Genomic DNA, 20,654 nt, shown 5'->3' on the forward strand with positions numbered 1-20,654 from the left:
AACAATTTCTGAGCAGCAGTGCTCAAGCGCCGGTTTTTCTGAACAAAGTTCAGCAAGTTTGAAGCGAACTTCACTGCCATACGTTCCATGCCTAAAATTTACCAAAAAATTGCATGTCATGAGCCAACCGATATGCCGACATCTTCAGCAACTTCTCTGATAGTGATTCGTCGACCGTATGCTACTGTCAATATTTCGAGTGTTTTGAGCACTCAATTCCATTTCTTACACAAAATTTGATGCGATCAATTTTTTTTAGCAGATGATCGCCAAACACCCAAAATACTTCTGAATTGTATGCCTCTCATCAACAAACTAAACCTACTAAACAGTTAAAATGGTGAATATATACCGGGTGATTCTCTACGGTGGCTCACCCCTATAACTTGTTTATTAATGGAGATAGAAAAACGAAATTTGGGAATTATATATTATAGTTCCATTTACATTTTTTGACATATTGACTTGCTTCGTCGCACTTCCGGTTTGGCCGGAAATGACCACAACTTTCAATTTTTAAATAAAACATCCTATATATTTTTACTTAATTCGATCGAGAATGACATTCTAAATCCAACAATACTTCACTAGTCGATATTTGACAAATAAAATCATTTTTATTTCAATTTTTTTGATACAGAATGCCATGGATCATGTAAATTGCTTCATTCTTGATCAAGTAACACGGACAAACTACGACTTTGAGGCTTGTGACTTCACAGTCGTTTTAAGAATTATTTCAGAGTCCCAAATTTGAATTTTTCCAGTTAATTTGGTTTTTTCAAAAGGAAAGCGGGTGGCTTGTGGCTTTTTGTGAAAGATCATTTTCTTACAAATAATTTGATGCCACACACTTCCACTTCATTTTTCTATTTTTCTGAATAATAGCAAGTAAGCCGCAAATTAGTCCATTAAGGTTATACATTTTCTAACTGACCTTCTCCTTGATCACGGCAAAGTTCAAGTTTTTTAATTGTTGCGCGCATCACATTGATTATAGCTGTTCCTCAGTGATGTTCCGGAATGTCACCCTTACTTTATGCTCTAGTTCTCCAAGAGTAGCTGATGTTGTATTGAAAACCTGATTTTTAATTGTTCCCTAGAGGAAAAAAATCTAGCGGAGTAAGATCTAGATCTGGTGATTTAGAATATGAAAAAGAAATAATATATTTATGTAAAAATATGACAACTCAAGAATGTACCTCGCAGGCCACTGAATAAGTCCACAAGTGTCATTCCACTTTTCTGGGAAGGTGTCATTCAGATGTTCTGTTACGACTTGAGAATTGTGAGGTGGCGCTCTATCTCGTTGAAATTAGATATCAACTTGGTTAGACAGTGGCAAATCTTCAATAAGATCATTAATTTTATTTTTTAGGAACTGTAGATATCTTTCCGCAGTCAGTTGTCCGTCGAAAATTATTGGCCCCAAAAGTTTTCCTCCGAAAATTCCCATCCAGCAATTGAAACCAAAGCGCTCTTGAAAATTTCTTTCTTGCGTCAGATGTAAATTTGTTTGAGATCAGTACCTTTTATTATTCCTATTGAACATAGTTGGTGAATTCGGTTTCATCTAAATACATAATTTCAAATGGAAAATGTACATCTTCTCTGTATTTAGTCAAAAACCAGTTGCAATAAGTCATTCTTCGGTTGTGATCGTTATCGTAAAGATGTTGATATAGTTGGTACTTGCTTGATCGATAATTATATTTGTGAAGATTTCTACAAACGGACGAATAACTTTTATCACACTCACACTCACACACGCGCGTTTCGCTAACCAAGTTATCGTCATCATAAGTTAACTGATATATTTCAGTCATCTTCTGATGATGTTAACTTGGTTAGCGAAACATGCGTCAAAGACAGAATTATTTTCTGGTCTGGAAAAATTATTTTTGATATAATAGAAAATTTTCCCTTCAATATTCTGAATATTGTATTTTCGGAAGGTGTTGGAAGATACGCCAATACATTTCAGATCCATTTTCGAACTGCTTCAATACTTATCAGTAGGTCCTGTCATCGATATAATGCCACTTCTTCGTTCCTTTCTATTGGAAGATGTTAGAAAATAATCAAATTGATATCTATAACCCACTGTAATTATAAATTCATAGGAATGCATGGTCTTTTATGTTTTCCGACACCAATCTTCTGGACATTTCTATAGAGCTTTTTGAAGTATACAGGGCTTTTCATGATGAGCGTTAATTAGCCGTTTCTGACAAACTATTTAACGGATCGACCAGAAAATTTCACAGTATGCATAAATCAATATGACCTACACGCCTAAAATATTTTAGACGAAGCGGCGTTGTCGCTTTTACTATAAAGTAGCGGCTTCTTTGATTTTTCAAATGGAACACCCCGTAGATAATATCATATTATGATTCATTATCCCTTTGTCAACAAATTCATATACTATTTTCCTATTCCTATCTATTAACGTTCAGAAGATATGAATTAATTTCAATATTTTTTTTACCAAACATGAACTTTTATAAATGCTGATAATCTTGAACTCTCTTGCACTAAAACGATCAAATTTGAAATAGAGTGGAGTGATACTATGAGGATCTTCACTCCGAGTCATATTTTCATTTGCCTCATACAGGGTCTTCAAAAAATGCAGATGCAAAAAATGAGTGGAACTCAATTTTTTCAAATGGAACACCCTGTATATTTCAACATTTTTAAGCTCTACATCCAATTTTAGATTAACTTTGTTCAGATAATACTATTTCTATTTTGAACCGTTTTCGAGATAAACTGTTTCAAACGGAAACTGACGTGGTTTTCTTGCTCGTTTTTTTGAATTCATCACTTATTTTGGATATTCAACATTTTTTTTATACTTAGTAATATTTCTTTTTGATCTAGTTTTTCAACTGTCTCAGATCAGTCAATTCGAAATTGGTATGTACCTACCTTAGAAAAAGTTACAATTTGTATACATTGAGGTATTGGTCTCTAACGTACAACAGTACACATTAATATTTTTTAATAGTGTGCTTTGGAAAAATAAATAAACCAATTATTTAACGTCAGACTTTCGTTGGTGGTTTTGACTGATTGTGTTAGCTACCAATTATAATAGAATAATGTCAAGATTAGGTTACAGTAATGAAGATTTCTAGAATTTCTAGAAACTCAGATCAGTCAATTCGAAATTGGTATGTACCTACCTTAGAAAAAGTTACAATTTGTATACATTGAGGTATTGGTCTCTAACGTACAACAGTACACATTAATATTTTTTGATAGTGTGCTTTGGAAAAATAAATAAACCAATTATTTAACGTCAGACTTTCGTTGGTGGTTTTGACTGATTGTGTTAGCTACCAATTATGATAGAATAATGTCAAGATTAGGTTACAGTAATGAAGATTTCTAGAATTTAATTATACTTTATGGTGAGTGCAAGTAGAACATGCCGAGTATTTCTTGAAAGATATCGACAACTTCCGAAGCCGAATAATAATGTGATAAATCGACTACTGAAAAACTTTAGGTTGAATGGAACCTTCCGTCCAAAAATCATTCGTAAGAAGACTAAAGTGGATGATGATGACAATGGTATAACAGTTTTGGGATACTTTCATGCATTTTCAAATGCTTCTCTGCACGAGGCTGAAAGGGAGATAGGTATACCCTACGTGACAATTTGTCGAATTCTTAATAATCATAAATGGCATCCCTATAAGTTCTACTGTGTCCAACATTTGAAAGAGACTGATTTACCTCGTAGAGTGGAATTCTTTGAATGGTTACTTGTCAAGACTCAAGTGGATGAACATTTCCTTGAAAATATCATATGGACAAATGAGGCCCAGTTAACAAAAAATGGAGTTTTCGATAGACACAATAGTCATTATTGGGCGCCAGAAAATCCTCATGTTGTCCGCCAAAGGGGTTTTCAAGAAAGATGGCAATTCAATGTATTTTGTGCCATAAAGAATGAGTCAATTTTTTATATCGAGTTTTATGATGATAATTTGAATGCATCAAAATATGAAGATTTACTGAGGAATGGAATTCAAATGATTTTAAATAATAGACCAGGAAGAGAACGTGTATGGTACCAAATGGATGGTTCTCCACCCCATAATTCTCATTCAGTCTGCGAAGCTTTATCCGAAATCTTCGAAGACAGATGGATTGGTAATAATGGACCTTTTCGTTGGCCTCCTAGAACCCCAGATGGCAATCCATTATATTATTTCGTGTGGGGTTTCATTAAAAATATGGTTTACTCTATTCCCATAACAACAATGGAAGATATTAAATCGAGAATTACTATCTGCTTTTAATAGTTTTACTCCAGACTTGATCAGAAGCGCTACACATGACAATCTTTTGAAGAGATTACATGTTTGTTTAAGTAGAGGTGGAGATGTGTTTGAACATATTCTGAAATACACTGACGATTAAATTAACTCATTAATTTATGGGTTTATTATTTTCAGTTCGTGTTTCAGCGTTAATAAAACTATTGTTTGAAGAGAAGTTTCATTCGATGGTTGGAGAGTATTTTAATAATTATCTTTTCATTGTATTATCTGTGACTAATTGAGAAACATCAAACGAAATATGTTTTACAAAAATTAGTGATGAACAAGGAAATCATGCATGTCAATTTCCGTTTGAAACAGTTCATCTCGAAAACGGTTCAAAATAGAAATAGTATTATCTGAACAAAGTTAATCTAAAATTGGATGTAGAGCTCAAAAATGTTGAAATATACAGGGTGTTCCATTTGAAAAAATTGAGTTCCACTCATTTTTTCATGATATCAAAGTATTTGCATTTTTTGAAGACCCTGTATGAGGCAAATTAAAATATGACTCGGAGTGAAGATCCTCATAGTATCACTCCACTCCATTTCAAATTTGATCGTTTTAGTGAAAGTGAGTTCAAGATTATCAGAATTTTTAAAAGTTCATGTTTGGTAAAAAAATGTCGAAATTAATTTATATCTTCTAAACGGTAATAGATAGGTTATAGGAAAACAGTATACGAATTTGTTGACAAATTTTAGGCATGTAGGTCATATTGACTTATGCATACTGTGGAATTTTCAGGTTGATCCGTTGAATAGTTTGCCAGAAACGGCTAATTAACGCTCATCATGAATAGCGCTGTATATCTATTAGCAACGATGAACAGAGGTTCCAGTGGTGCGCACTTAATTTGGATCAAATTGTATATACAATGCACGGTCTAAAAGTAACAAATGAATCATTGTTATTGTGTCATGATTAATTTTCAACGAAAATCCTAAAGTACGTCAATTCTTATTGATCGAATGACAGTTTTCAACATAAAAATGACCCGCCTCATTTCAGTTACCTCGAAGTGACAGACGATCCTCCAACATTTCAAACTAGAATAAGGATATGTGTAATATATCGATCGAATGTTAAATGATTATCCATGCATTCAAATTCGTTTCCATTCGGTTGTAGTAACTCTTAGAACGAAATGCAGCGTAGAACCGATATGAATTTGTCAAATACCTATCGATGTTCTTTCATAACCATTATTTCAGATTTTTGAGCTGATATGATACAGAATTAATGAAATGTTCAAATAACAGTTTGCAAAAAACGTGTTCCACTGCACACTGTTACCTAATTATTGATGATGATATACTCACCACCTTCTAAGACAACGTGCCACAAATAATGCTTTGAGACAGACGTTGTTGAAATACATCGTCTCTTATAAGCAAAGACAAAGGTTCGAACGCGAGCGTATTCAATAATCTGCGTAAGCTCATAAGAAACAGTGTATTTTAACAAAGTCCATTTCTATCCATAAAGTCTAATCAACAAGTTCAAAAAAATGAAGAATAGAGATAAAGGTCCTAAAAATATGAGCGGTAGCTCATTCGATTCGGTATCACCTCTAGAAAATTGTTTTTGAAGGATTCTGGTACAGGTAAAAAATTGCAATTGTTATTAACAAAATAAGATCAATATTTAAGCAATTTTTAAAAAAGCTCCTCAAGAGGAGGAAATGTCCGATAAAAAAGTCCCGACTCCCGAAACTCTATCTCCATTATTTATAATTTTAATTTGACGATGAAAATTGGGTTCGGCGCGGCTGTTACGGCATGCGCGCGCTGCCGCTAAAGAGAGTTTATCAAAAGTAATAATTTTTTTATAACATAAAATGTCATTTTAAAAATTTGATGAAAATCTAGTATCTTCTTAACACTTGAATGAATCGAGTCCCGTAGAAGTCGCGTATCACCATTTTTCAAAAAGTTATTCAATTATTAACTAATAAATTTTTTCCCAATCTCCGTTGGCATAAATAATGGGATAAAGGGAATAAATAATTGGCCTATAAATTTTAAACTTCGTGGAGCCCTTTTGATATATATACTTCATACGATCCTGCGATAAAAGTTCATAAAAATTCATTTTTGTTCATTATGATTGCAGAATGAAATATCTAAAAATTGTTGATAAAATTTTTTTTTCAATTGATATTTAGCTATGTCTGTTTTCATATTGAACAATGGCAGTTATTAACATAGGATATGAATTTATTACGTGATTTGTTCATTAAATTGTTTCAAACAAATAGAGAAATTCAATATTTTTGAATTTTTTTTTGCTAGTTTGTTGTCAAGAGATAATTATGATTAAAAAATGTTTTTTTCTAATTTTAATTTTTAATTGTTTAAAATCAATTTTTTTATATTTCGATTGTTTAAATAATTAGTTAAGAAATAATTTTGCTTTGAAAAATCATAATTTACACTTTTAAATAGTTTGGTGAAAAAAATTTTTAATCATTATTTAATTGTTTATTAGTTTAACAATTTGTTGTAAACAAATATTGACCAACGTCAATATTTGTTTCATAATTTTTTTCTGAAGCAGAAAAAAATTATGAAAACAGCTATATATAAAAAAGTGCCATATTTTTTTATTGATTATAATACTTTCCAATATCTATTATGTTTTTATAATTTTTTTCTGCTTCAGACAAAAATATAACATTGGTCAATATTTGTTACACTAATAAACAATTGAATGAAAAATTTCAAAAAATTCTTTTGCCAAACCATTTGAAAGTGTAAATTATGATTTTTAAAAGCAAAATTATTTTTTACTAATCATTCAAACCATCGAAATATAAAAAAATCGATTTTTGATATTTGAAAATTATAATTAAGAAAAAAAAAATCCATAATTATCTCTAGACAACAAAATAGCAAAAAAAAATTTCCAAAAATATTTCTCTATTTGTTTAAGACAATTAAATAAACAAATTGCGTAAAAAATGCATATACTATGTTAATAACTGCCATTGTTTAATGTGAAAACAGACATAGCTGAATATCAATTGAAAAAAAATTTTTAGATATTTTGCAATAGTTATAAAAAATCATAATTAACAATTTAATAAATTTTTATGAACTTTTATCGCAGGATTGTATGAAGTGTATATATCAAAAGGGCTCCACGAAGTTTAAAATTTATAGGCCAATTATTTATACCTATTATCCCATTATTTATGTCAACGTAGATTGGGAAAAAATTTGTTGGTTAACAATTGAATAACTTCTTAAAAAATGGTGATAAAACGTTTTTTTCTACGGGACTCGATTCATTCAAGTGTTAAGAAGATACTTGATTTTTTTTTAATTTTTAAAATGACATACATATATAATGAATATACAGGCTGTCAATCAGCCTGTATATTCCACGCTCACGAAAAATATGAATTATTCAAATTGGGGTAAATATCTTTTTGAATAGCAATCACCAATTGAAAATTCTATTTCTAGAGGACAGCATGCAAAAATACACTAGAAGTTGCAAATCAGGTAGAGTAGAAATTAGAATATTCATCATTTTGTGACTGCATGGAAATGTAATTTGGATATTTGAATCCTTTCATATACAATTTATGTTTTGAGATGGGTTTCTGAAAAAATATTGAATAAAATGAAGATATTTCCTGAGTTAGCCGCTTATAACTTTGCCCGGAAAAGTAATGGAATCTTTTCGATTACATTTGAAGATATTTTTTTTCGAAAATGTTTAAGTTTAAGTTATTTCCATAAAACAGAAAGCATCATTTTTTGACTGCCTAATGGATATGGCTGGTCACCTTGGAGGAAGTAGAGCGGGGTCCCTGAGCTTAGAAGGTGCTCCATTGATGGGAGAATGCGAACATGAGGCACTATTGAATTTACCAGAAGAGGGGTCCCTTTTTTCTTTGGCTAGAAGGAGCACGAAAAGAAACCGGTCATTCAGGTAAGCTATAACTGAACATCAACATTTTAGACATTTCATAAATTCTTTAGGATAGTATGATTTTCCTTTTTGGGATAGAGTCAATTGTTTTCGGATATTTGGAAATTTTGTACCTAACCTAAAAATCCAAATTGAAATATTTATCTTCACAAAAATAGAAACATGTCTGACGAGGACAAAAAATCAAAGCAAAGAACTTGGTTTGAGAGGTGTATCAGACCTTTTAATTTTTTTTTAATCCAAAAACAGATCTTGATGCTTACTGGTAAAAATTCAAGTATATTTTTTTTTGTTTCAGGAGCAGAAAGGTGATGAAAATTGAATTCGGTGGTAATATAATAATTTTAGAAATAGTCTTCTGGGTGTTGGAATATAGATGGAAGAGTTTAGTTATAAAATTATCTGAATATTCACAGATACCGAAATATATCATAGCTTAGAAATTTCTAAGGTGTATTTAGAATAGTTGTGAAGTTTTTTGTGGAATTCATAGTGAATTTCGTTTTATTGTTTCAAATAGATCTTTTTATATGCTGTAATTATGAACTAGTTCGCAAGGAGTTCTTAAAATACTAGATTTACTAACACCGACAAATTAGATAACTTCTGTTACAAATATGGGATAAAATCTCTTTGTATATTGAGAATTGGAATTGATCCAATCACAAAAATGGTGTGAATCGAACCTAGGATTCAAACATTTGCAAACGAAAAGTAGGAGAATGTTTAGAAGTGAATTGAAGTACTTTAGCTTTTCTAGTGCATGATTTATGCATGACTTACGTTTTTTACATTCTGCACAATTCACAAAAAATATATTCGAAAAATAAATGATTATCATTTCTCAGTTATATTTACGTCAGACCTTATATTCTTACGGCCCATTTTAGGTGATGGATATACAGGATATTATTGGATCTCGTCGAGGATCTTGTGATAGTATAGGAGATCAAAGCCTCTTGAGGCCTGTAGGTTTCATCAATCGCCACTGCAGCCCCACTCATGGGTAAGTCGTGACGAAATCAATTACTTTATTTTCCATGAAAATTTTGCTGCGGCAATGGAAACATTGTTAGATCATTTTTCTCGGAGGTCGGAGTAGCCTATAGCACATATATAAAAATGCCAAACTGAAATAAATAATTTTTTTATATTATCAATATTTCACTTCATATGAAATTTATTGAAAAACTCCTTCATGGTATCAATATAGGATCAGGAGATTTTGCTGCGACAGTGAAAACATTGTTAGATTTTTTTTCTCGGAAGTCGGAGTAGCCTATAGCACATATATAAAAATGCCAAACTGAAATAAATAATTTTTTTATATTATCAATATTTCACTTCCTATGAAATTTATTGAAAAACTCCTTCATGGTATCAATATAGGATCAGGAGATTTTGCTGCGACAGTGAAAACATTGTTAGATTTTTTTTCTCGGAAGTCGGAGTAGCCTATAGCACATATATAAAAATGCCAAACTGAAATAAATAATTTTTTTATATTATCAATCTTTCACTTCATATGAAATTTATTGAAAAACTCCTTCATGATATCAATATAGGATCAGGAGATTCTGCTGCGACAATGGAAACATTGTTAGATCATTTTTCTCGGAGGTCGGAGTAGCCTATAGCACATATATAAAAATGCCAAACTGAAATAAATAATTTTTTTATATTATCAATCTTTCACTTCATATGAAATTTATTGAAAAACTCCTTCATGGTATTAATATAGGATCAGGAGACGAAGAGGAAGTAGATACTTTGAATCAATAAAAACATGCAATATTTGCCAAGGTTCGGAAAATCGATTAGATGAGCATTTTCTACATGAAATGTAAACTAGAGATTAATCATCAGTATGAGCTATAAATTCGACGTTTGTTTGAAGGTGGTGTGACAAGGTGTTGACAATTTATATTGTATTAGACAATGGAAGTCCGAACTGATGAAATACTATAAATTCGAGTTTTCGCTTTTCTTCTTGAGATGTAGGGGTACAAAAAGAGGAATCTTGAACATTAAGATACAGAGTTTCAAATTTCTGGTGTATATATGAACCACGAAACCAATCGGGGGTTGAGGAAAAATCAGATGGTAAAATACTGCGAGAAGCTACATCTGCGAGATTGTATCTAGACTCAACATAATACAATGAGTCGGGATATATTAGGCTATTCAATTTGCAACAAATACCTTCAGATAATGTGGAAAACTTTTTATCCAGTTTAAGACTATGTGTATCTGTACCTGTAGAGTAGGGAGGGTGAGTGTAAGCCCACAGCACTTAGGCCACATGTGACCCATTGTACGTTTTCCCGAGAACTTTTCCTCCTAGGCCATTGTCCATCATGTCCTTTCCAAGAAGGTGGACAGGTCATTGGGAGACATCTCCTTTATATCAACAGGTGTAGGCCAAGACTCGCCGAACACACACTCTCTTATTGACGATAACTCCGTAAAGGACATGTCTGACAGTCTCATCTTCCTGTTCACACATCCTGCATAGAGGTGTGTCCACTAGCCCCATATTATGTAGGTGTTTCCTTAGCTGACAGTGGCCAGTCAGAAATCCTACTGTAAGGCGTAGATTTTTCCTGGTCATCGCCAGATATTTCTTTGGCGCCAGCTTCCCAGGGTCACCCAAGGTGATCCTGGCAAGATTGCATCCTTTGATTCCATCCCATCTCTTTAGGGATCGAGCATGGGTGTAACATTTGGCTAGTTTCGCAATTGTCGAAGTCATTAGGCCGTAGGTACCACTGTATCCTGAAATTCTTAGTCCAGCCGCTTCCTTGGCTAAAGAGTCAGCAATGCGATTACCTTCACTCCTGTCATGCCCTTTAACAGTTTAAGACTATTTGCGAGTCAGACGAAATACATATCTTCACAAAGTCGATATTTTCTACTGAAATATTTAGAGTGAAGGAAAGTAATTCTGCTAATAAAACTGCAGCACATAATTCGAATCTTTGGATAGTGATTTTTTGAGTAGTGCCACTTTTGACAAATTGGGTTGAAATAGATCATTTTTTTTCAACTACGTTGGTGAGTGCGAAAACAAGTATCAATTATCTATATCATTTTATATGTTATCATATACTCCCTGAGCTGAAAAGTGTCGGGTCTAACATATAGATGGCGCTAGTCTTATTGCATACAACGATTTTACAGTTAGCACTAACCCTCAAAAGAAAGCGGTTGAAATTTTATGGTATTCAACACAAAAGTTTGTGAGTTATTGTGCTAAGAGTGATACTACTTTCGTTATTTTCAAAACAATAAATCAAAAACAACTCAGTGTTTTGATTTTATACTACTTCTTGATGGAAAAAAATACCGTTCAAGCGAAGCAATGGCTTGAAAATGTTATAAGGATATAAGGATTGCACTTCATCAAAAACAGCAATTAAGTAAATGTTGATTTGCTGACTTCAAACATGGTCGTAAACACATCGACGATGCAGAATGCAGTGGACGTCCAAATGAGGCAGTAACACCAGAAAATATAAAAAAATCCACAGAATCGTTTTGAATGATCGAGAAGTGAAGTGACGTGAAATATCAAAAGAACGTGTTGACTTTATATTGCATGAGCATTTGACTATGAGGAAGCTCTGTTCAAAGTGGATGCCGCGCGAGCTCACTGTTGTTCAAAAACAAGAACGCCTTGTCGATTCTGAGCAGTGTTTGGCCATGTTTAAACATTAAAAACCGGAATTTGTGCGTTAATATGTGACAATGGATGAAACATGGATCCATGAACGTCGAATTGCTCCCACATTCACTGTATTCGGCAACTACTGGCTGTTCGCAGACCTCAAAATAATGCTCACCGGTAAGAAATTTTGCTCGAATTAAAGCGCCGATCTAACATTTCAATATAACAAAAGTGGTATTGAAATATTAGATCGGCGTTTTAATGATTGTGTAGTTCTTGATGGAGATTATGTTGATGAATGAACAAAAAAAAAACGAGTTTTTCCTTAGGCCCAGAACTTTACAGCCCACGTGTTAATTTAAGTTGAATACAGTGTATGTATATATAGAAATATTTTTCAAGTAACAAAATTGAACTCATCAAAATTATGTGATGGAATTGGCCTATACCTGATGAGTGGTATAGCTTACACTTATGTGTAAGCAATAAAACGTGATATGAAAATGCAACAAAATGAATGAAAATGAAATAATCAAGATAAAAAATAAAATAATCAGAGTAAAGATGTATGCAAAAAATAAAATAAAAAACAAACAAAAGTTTTGAAAAAACATAAAAAATAAAAAAAATATAGAAAATATGTCAAAAAAATACTGAAACTATAAAGATTTTAAAACAAGTTACTTCAGAACATTTCGACTGTCAGTATCCATAATCGTCTTCGGGTGGTGACTGGACTATTCCTCCGAGAGATGACTATCCATTGGTCATTCGAACGCTTTCACCTATTCCCTCATACCTCTCTCCGTTTCACCGGTTCAGCAAAAGTTGACTGTTTTTTGCTTGATTACAGGTTTGCATATGTGCAGCTTCTTTGAACTTTCTTTTGAACCAGTGTTGATTCCTGTGAATGATCTCAGCTTGGGTTCACTTGATGTTATATTGATGAGTCCAAACATGGTCTGCTATTGTCGATTTGCTGGTTTCCCCTCGCTGTGTGTTTCTCTTGGGCTTGGCAATGCGGACTTTCAATGGACCTCTTACTTTCACTGATATATGAATTGACGCACTCACAGAGTATCCGCTGAATGCAATTCTCGAAATCGCAGATCCTACCTGCAAATAAGGGAAACGCTACTATCGTGATGGATACTGATTTCTACGAACAAAAGATCAAAGATGTTCTTCAGAAGGGATAACACACGAAGATTGTACGGGACCCCACTGTATCAATTGAAAGGAAGTTGTACCTGACTTTGAAAAAACACCAAAATTTTTTTCAGAAAAGGAGGGATCTTGGTTAACACCGCACCACTGTAAGCCCCCTCACCTTCATAGACTACCCAAAATCCACAAAAAGTTGGTTCCGCTCAGACCGAACATCAGTTCCAGAGATTCAGCTACTCAAAATTTGTCCAGGTTTCTAGTTTCCATTATGCAACTACTACAAAGAAAAACTTCATCTTTTGTGAAGAATTCAAGGCATTTTGTCGAATTACTAGAGGCAATCGAAGTCACAGGGCAAAATCAATTAATCAATTTCGACGTGGAAAACCTTCACACCAACGTTCCTGTCCAGAAAGCACTGCAAATCATATAAAGAAAGCTATCCGAAGTCGAGGACCTGCAAGATAAAAAAACTTACCTATAGAAGTAATCATGGAATTACTAGGATAATGTGTACGAAATTGCAATTTCCAAATGAAGGACTAAATCTTTACGCAAGATAAGGGACTGCCATTGGGATCGCCACTTTCATCAGTTATAGCAAACATATATATGGAGTGGTTTGAAACTCTGGCCATTGAAGAAGCCCACAAGAAGCTCCAAGTCTGGTTGAGATGCGTGACGATACCTTCATGAAACCATGGGAATACAGAACTAGATACTTTTCTTAAGCACATCAACAGCGTTAAACCTTTCATCACCTTCATAATGGAGAAAGAAGTCCACAACAAATTGCCGTTCTCATACGTATTCTTTAAGAGGACCGACACTAAGTGGAAAACATCTGTATACCGAAAACCCAGTCACAAGGGACAGTATCTGAATCACGAATCCAACCACCATCAATCTACCAAAATAGGATCGTACTTGCTAGTCCTGTAATATGAAAGAAGGTTTGGAGAAGAAACTAGTCATCACCAAAAAATATTTTCAACGGAATGGTTACTCCAAAGGGATGGTGGAACAGACTTTGGCTGGAAGGCAGGAAGAGAAGCCGTCACAATTAGTCCGGCCCTACGTCTCAGAGTGTAATAAACTCACTTCAGGTTCATTTATAAGGAACGGAATGAAACGACTTCGTAGAAAAACTTCCTCTATTCAGAATAACTCAAATTGATCTACCTTGTTTCAATTACATGATCCTCGTCGTAATCCTTCCCTATCTCAATGTTACATAATGTTTTAATAACATAAGATCGGCATACATCGAAAAGAGCTGTCCTGGCACGTATTAGGTGTTCTAATTAGAATATTGTTTATTTCTCAATTTGTTATTGTTCCACATTATTTGCTATACCAGTACATCTCCCCCCGATGACGAAAAAAAAAATTTTAAACAATATTTTTTTTTCATTCAATAAACAATTTTGTCCTATTTTTGTGTATTTCTACCAGCTTATTATCTATTCTAACTACAACATTTGGATCTTTATCTTCTACTATAATATAAGGACCTTTGAAGATAGGATCATACTTATTTGAAGATGTGTTCCTTACTAATATCTTATCACCTATCCTAACATTAACAGGATTAATTTTAATATCTAGTTTTTGTTTTCGTAACGATTTTGATACCATTAAATTATTTCTCGCGTCATTCCAAGCTGTTTGCAATCTAAATTTTAACTGAATTGGGTAATCATCGAAATTATATACAGGGTCGACTTGTGTAGCAATGCTCGATGGTACTCGACTCATTTTGCCGAAAACCAATTCGTATGGACTATACCGAGTTTCCGTATGCACTGTATTATTATATGCAAAACACCAATATGGTATCCATGAGCTCCAGGTGTCTGGATGCTCTGATGCATGTATGCGTAAATAATCACCTAGATTTTTATGTGTGTTTTCCAATGCTCCAATGGTTTCGTGATGATACGCCGTTGAATTCAGCTGTTCGATTTTTAGCAGTTTGCACGACTCTTTGAAGGTCGACGCTAGAAATTCAGTGCCTCTGTCTGTCACAACTTGTTCTGGAATACCAAATCGTAAAATAAAATTTTCTACGAATGATTTCGCGACTGTTACTGCCTCTTTATTTTCTAATGGATACCCTTCTACGAATTTTGTTAACTCACATTGCAACGTCAAAATGTATCGGTTATTTTCCCTGTCTTGGTCTAAAGGGCCCACCAAGTCAAGAAAAACTTTCTGAAACGCTGAGGTAGCCGTTGTGGTTATTTTCATTGGTTGCCGATGCGGTCTTGAGTACTTATATCTCTGACAGTCATCACAACGTTTTACAAAATTTTCGATATCCTTTCGGAGACCAGACCAAAAGTAAAGTTTTCTAATATTGTTATACATGCGATTAATTCCAGCATGCCCTCCCGTTGGTAACATGTGGTAATCGTTCAAAATTAATTGCTGGGTTTCCTTCCTAGTTATGTGTTGCTGAGCTTTTATTATATTTATTTTTATACCTGCCTTTCGAATTTCATTGGGAATTTCCAAAATGTTTTTTAATAACGATGCGCATCTATCTTCTTTTACTATAACTAATTCTGGAATTCCATATTCTTGGCAAATTTCCTTCAGGTCTCTCAACGATGCACCGAATGCAGTCGCTGATCGAGATTCATCCTGATTCATATAAATAGTATTTGCCTTTTCATCATATAATATATTCCCTTTTATTTTACACTCAGAACGTTTTTTTCTTTGAAACTCAACTTTCGACAAAGGATACAACTGAACAAATTCTTTAGGTGGTTTCAATAATTCTACGACACCAGGATGATCAGGCCTGTTATCGAAAGAGATATTGGACTTTTCCCGTGAATTGTTGCCCAATTTCTTCGTTTGTGCCCTTGTCACGACATTCATGACTTGACAGGAATTAACTGACATTTCTTTCAGTTCGTCGGAGTCAATTTTTATACGACTTAATGCATCAGCCGTTACATTATCTTTTCCTTTAACATAACTTATTGTAAAATCATATTCTTCTAGTGTTAACCTAAATTTCGTTAGTCTACTTGAAGGATTCGTCATACCGAAAAGATATAATAATGGTTTATGGTCTGTAAGGATAATGAACTTTTTCCCGTAAAGATAAGGACGAAATTTTTTCACACTCCAACAAATAGCAAGTAATTCTTTCTCTATCACACAATAGTTGACTTCAGCTTTATTCAGCGATCTGCTGGCGAACGCCACCGGCTTATCATCTGAATTTGACAGAACTGCTCCGATAGCCAAATTTGAGGCATCGGTACGTAATTTAAAAACGTTTGATTCCGAAAAATCAGGATATGCGAGAATTGGTGGTTGTACCAGCGCCTGCTTTAGCGTTTCGAATGCTTTTTGACATTCTTCGCTCCAAGCGAATACTACACCCTTTTTTGACAATCTGTTAAGCGGTGCTGCGATATCCGCGAAATTCTGAATGAACTTCCTATAATAGTTCGCAAATGCTACAAACCGTTTAGTTTCATTCGAGTCTTTTGGAACCGGAAATTGCTGTATAACACGTATTTTTTCAAAATCTGGAGATATTCCTTCAGATGAAATCACGTGACCCAGATACAATATCTGTTTTTTCAAGAATTCGCATTTGTAAGGATTTAGTTTTAAATTGACCTGTCTCAATCGCTGCAAAGTTTTTACCAAATTCCGATTATGAACTTCCAAATTATTCCCGAAAACTATCAAATCGTCCAAATAAATGAAACATCTCTCATAATTTAACCCTGACATTGCTATGGTCATCGCTCGAGAGAAAGCACTTGGACTCAGTTTCAACCCCATCGGTAATCTCGTCATTTGATACTGACCTTTATCGGTTGTGAAACTTGTGTAAGCTCTAGATGTTGCATCCAATTCAACCTGATAATAGCCCTGAGATAAGTCAAGATGTGAGAAGTACATCGCTCCGGAGAGTGAGTCTAAAATTTCATCTATGCAAGGTAATGGAAATTTGTCATCCTCAATGCGTTTATTCAACAGACGGTAATCGATAACTATCCTCCATTGTTTATTACCCTTACTATCCTCTTTTTTCGGTACTATTAACAATGGTGCCGACCATTCGGACCTTGTTTCCTCTATAATTCCTTCTGACAGCATGTTGTCAATTTGTTTATTTATTTCCGCTTTCTGCGAATGCGGTAACCGGTATGGTTTTACGTATACCGGAATGGCATCCTTTTTTAAATGTATGGTCTGTTTACAGACATTTGTCACCGTCAGTGGGTCATTTTCAAAGCGAAATACGTCCGCATATTTTGCACAGATTTTATCAATAGCTATTTTTTCCTGCTTATTAAGACCTTTGGTATTTATGGAGTTGAGTAACTTATCTATACGCTCAACTGAAAAGTGTGTGTTTCCAAAAGTATGAACATCAAATTCTGAAATATTTTCAGTTTTGGGCCTAAAATTTTTCAAGTGTACCTCTTTATCCGTAATATTCAGAATTTTAACAGGTATAATGTGGTTGTGAGGCTTTGCGATAATTCCCGCAGTATAAACACCTTCTGAAATTTCTTCTGGTATGATAATACAATCATCTGAGTTATGTACTTGCAAATATTTAATAATTTCGCACCTTGGTGGAATCGTTATATAATTTTCATACTTGGATTGCAGTGGAATCGACAGTTTCCGATTGTTTATATATATAGAGAATGTGCATAATTCGTAGTTTAATATTGCAGAGTGCTTGACAAAGAAATCTGACCCAATAACACCATTCATATCACTACCAAAGTCATTCACCACATGAAATTCGTGACCTATCTTAACGTCAGATAGTTCTAATGTAATATTAGCCGAGCCTTGCGTGAAGACAAAACCCGCTATGCCGTTTATTTTGATTCTATTTGTCGTATCAACAAACTGATTTTTATTTATACATGATGTAAAAATTACGCTTACCGAAGCACCCGTATCCAATAAAAATTTCAACTCACTTTTTCCGTTTTTCATACATACATAATTAAGACCATTCATACTTAAAACCTTATAATCACCTACATTCTCACTGACTCGACCGAAAAAACTGATTAGCTTGCGGGGAAGGGTTGTTTAATTCAGCATCCTGAGCGTTTTCCATAAAAAACCCTCTTCGAGATGGACTGAAAGTTTGGTTGTTGTGATTATTCCAACGCCCTCTAAAATTTCCGCGAAAATGTCCCTGGTTTCGACCCCTAAAATTATTTTTACTATGCAAACTACTTCCTCTGATCTTATTCGATTGTGAGTTATTGAATTGTCCGGTACTGAAATTTGGTCTTCCCCTATAATTCTGCTGAAATCCTCGACTCGTACGGTTGAAATTATTAAGTTTTGAGTTCCCTCGCATGTGAAACACCTGCGAAGAAGAGGTTGCACCTCCCGTACATTCCTCATCTACAGCTCCCGTTATAGCATCTTTCAAAGCGCTATAGTTCCTAGCTTTTATGACAGTTCCCAGATCGTGACTTCGCAGTCCGTTCGCGAAAGCATGAATTGCCAGTTTTTCGTTCGCAACTTTAAGAATTTTCATTGCCTCGACATTTCCATCGGCTTGCGCTATTGTCAAATCGACCAGTAATTCCTCGATTGATTTACCAAATTCATTCACTGATTTATGTTTTTGTTTTGCGTTATGTAATTCAACTGATAAACTTGCGGCAGAATGCTTTGTCAACAAGTGTGTTTTGATGTCTTTAATTAAATCAGTATTAGACGGATATGACGACTCTAATCTCATCTTTGCACTTTGTGACAATCTAGTTTTAAGGACATAGTTTGTTAGTGTTATTTTTCCATTATCGTCTAAAAGACTATCGTATAATTCAATGGCATCTATTAACTGTTTTACAGATTCCTCCGAATTGTCGGTTATAGGCAATAAGCTTGACGCTATTCTGAGATCAAATTTTTCACCCATTATTGTAAAACTTCTAGTAATTTCTGTAATATTAGCTAATCTAGTCTCTAAGGTATTTCGAATATCGACTAATAATTTGTTTGAAGATTCAACATATAACTTAACTTTTTGAATTATATCTGCATCTTTAGGGCCCGCATTGAATTTATTTTTCACTTCATTTAACTCTGATTCAATCCTATTTAATTCTTCAAACTTGCGATTTATAGCTTTTAGATCGACTCGCCTCTCTTTGCTATCTTTATTTAAATTCCTATTAAAAACTTTGAGTTCTTCAAACGAGTATCTAAATAAGTCTATGATGCTCATTTGCTACGCTAAAGACGAAAATAAATCGATATATTGATACACAAACTTATACTAAATAAATACGACCTTAAAATGTCTTTCCATGTGTCATCCAATTTCCACTCTACTTGTTGTTGGTTTTCACTTTGGAATGCGTGAACCACCCATGAAATTCGTTTTCTTCTCACTCCTTACGCCTATACCAACTCCTGACTCCTCGTTATCTCTCTTCTTATCTTCTTTTCTAATGATTTCTGGCACCTCTTTATTAGAAATGCGCCGAGTGCCAAAATAAAACAGGCGAAAGCTACTATGCCTAGTACTTCGGAAACGGAGAACCCATTGCTAGCTGAAACTCCACCACTGTTCCCGGCTTGGCTTATGATTACTTCTTCTTTACTCTCTGTGGATCCCATGTTGGAAGATGTCAAATGCAACTCGTCTCTATTTCTCAGTATCTACCCGTTAATAACATACGTGGTAATCCTGGAATCATCCTGGCAGGATCGCCATGTAATAAACTCACTTCAGGTTCATTTATAAGGAACGGAATGAAACGACTTCGTAGAAAAACTTCCTCTATTCAGAATAACTCAAATTGATCTACCTTGTTTCAATTACATGATCCTCGTCGTAATCCTTCCCTATCTCAATGTTACATAATGTTTTAATAACATAAGATCGGCATACATCGAAAAGAGCTGTCCTGGCACGTATTAGGTGTTCTAATTAGAATATTGTTTATTTCTCAATTTGTTATTGTTCCACATTATTTGCTATACCAGTACAAGAGGATTGGAAAGGATTAAAAGAATTGGTTCCAAGTACAACATCAGATTTGGAAACACCATTCGTACCATTCTCGTAAAAATTAGGCCACCAAAGAGAAACACACAGCGAATAGAAACCAGCAAATCGGAAGTGGCAGAGCATGTTTGAACTCATCAACATAACATCAAGTGATACCAAGCTGAGATCATTCGAAGGAGAAGTTCGAAAAAGCATTCAGCAAAGCTAGCGTAGAGATACGCAACACATGGTCAAATACGGCCATACATACTAGCTCCCCAAGGAACGGCAAATTCAAGCCGTTTTCAGGGGAGTGCCAGAGCACCTGGCAGTCGACGATGTGCGTTTGGAGCTCGAAGCAAAGGGTTTTGACCGCGCTGGCAAGTCTATGCCTCTGATCCTTGTTTTGATAAACAGGAACCAGAAGCATATATTTGAGGTCAAAGACCTCCTGATTGTGAAGTTTCATGTCGAGCCCCAACACGCAAAAACTTTAGTGGGTCAGTGCCACCGTTGTCAGCGT

The 20,654-nt window shown here is 34.3% G+C and overlaps 1 protein-coding gene across 23 annotated transcripts in view; it reads left to right on the forward strand.

The window, feature by feature from the left end:
* Positions 1–20,654, forward strand: part of LOC111511127 (calcium voltage-gated channel subunit cacophony) — a 230,891-nt gene that overhangs the window by 180,202 nt on the left and 30,035 nt on the right. For 18 of the 23 annotated variants that reach the window (XM_074185558.1, XM_074185571.1, XM_074185596.1 and 15 more), the window contains 3 exons: positions 8,095–8,282; positions 8,581–8,590; positions 9,173–9,288. In XM_074185558.1, the coding sequence (XP_074041659.1) occupies positions 8,095–8,282; positions 8,581–8,590; positions 9,173–9,288 (314 nt within the window). The remainder of the gene's footprint in view (positions 1–8,094; positions 8,283–8,580; positions 8,591–9,172; positions 9,289–20,654) is intronic. The other 5 variants (XM_074185660.1, XM_074185633.1, XM_074185641.1 and 2 more) reach the window with 1 other exon arrangement.

This window comes from Leptinotarsa decemlineata, unplaced genomic scaffold, assembly GCF_025532065.1.
Source record: "Leptinotarsa decemlineata unplaced genomic scaffold, Ldec_3_MD MMD2_P_RNA_scaffold_2, whole genome shotgun sequence".
NCBI lineage: Eukaryota > Metazoa > Arthropoda > Insecta > Coleoptera > Chrysomelidae > Leptinotarsa > Leptinotarsa decemlineata.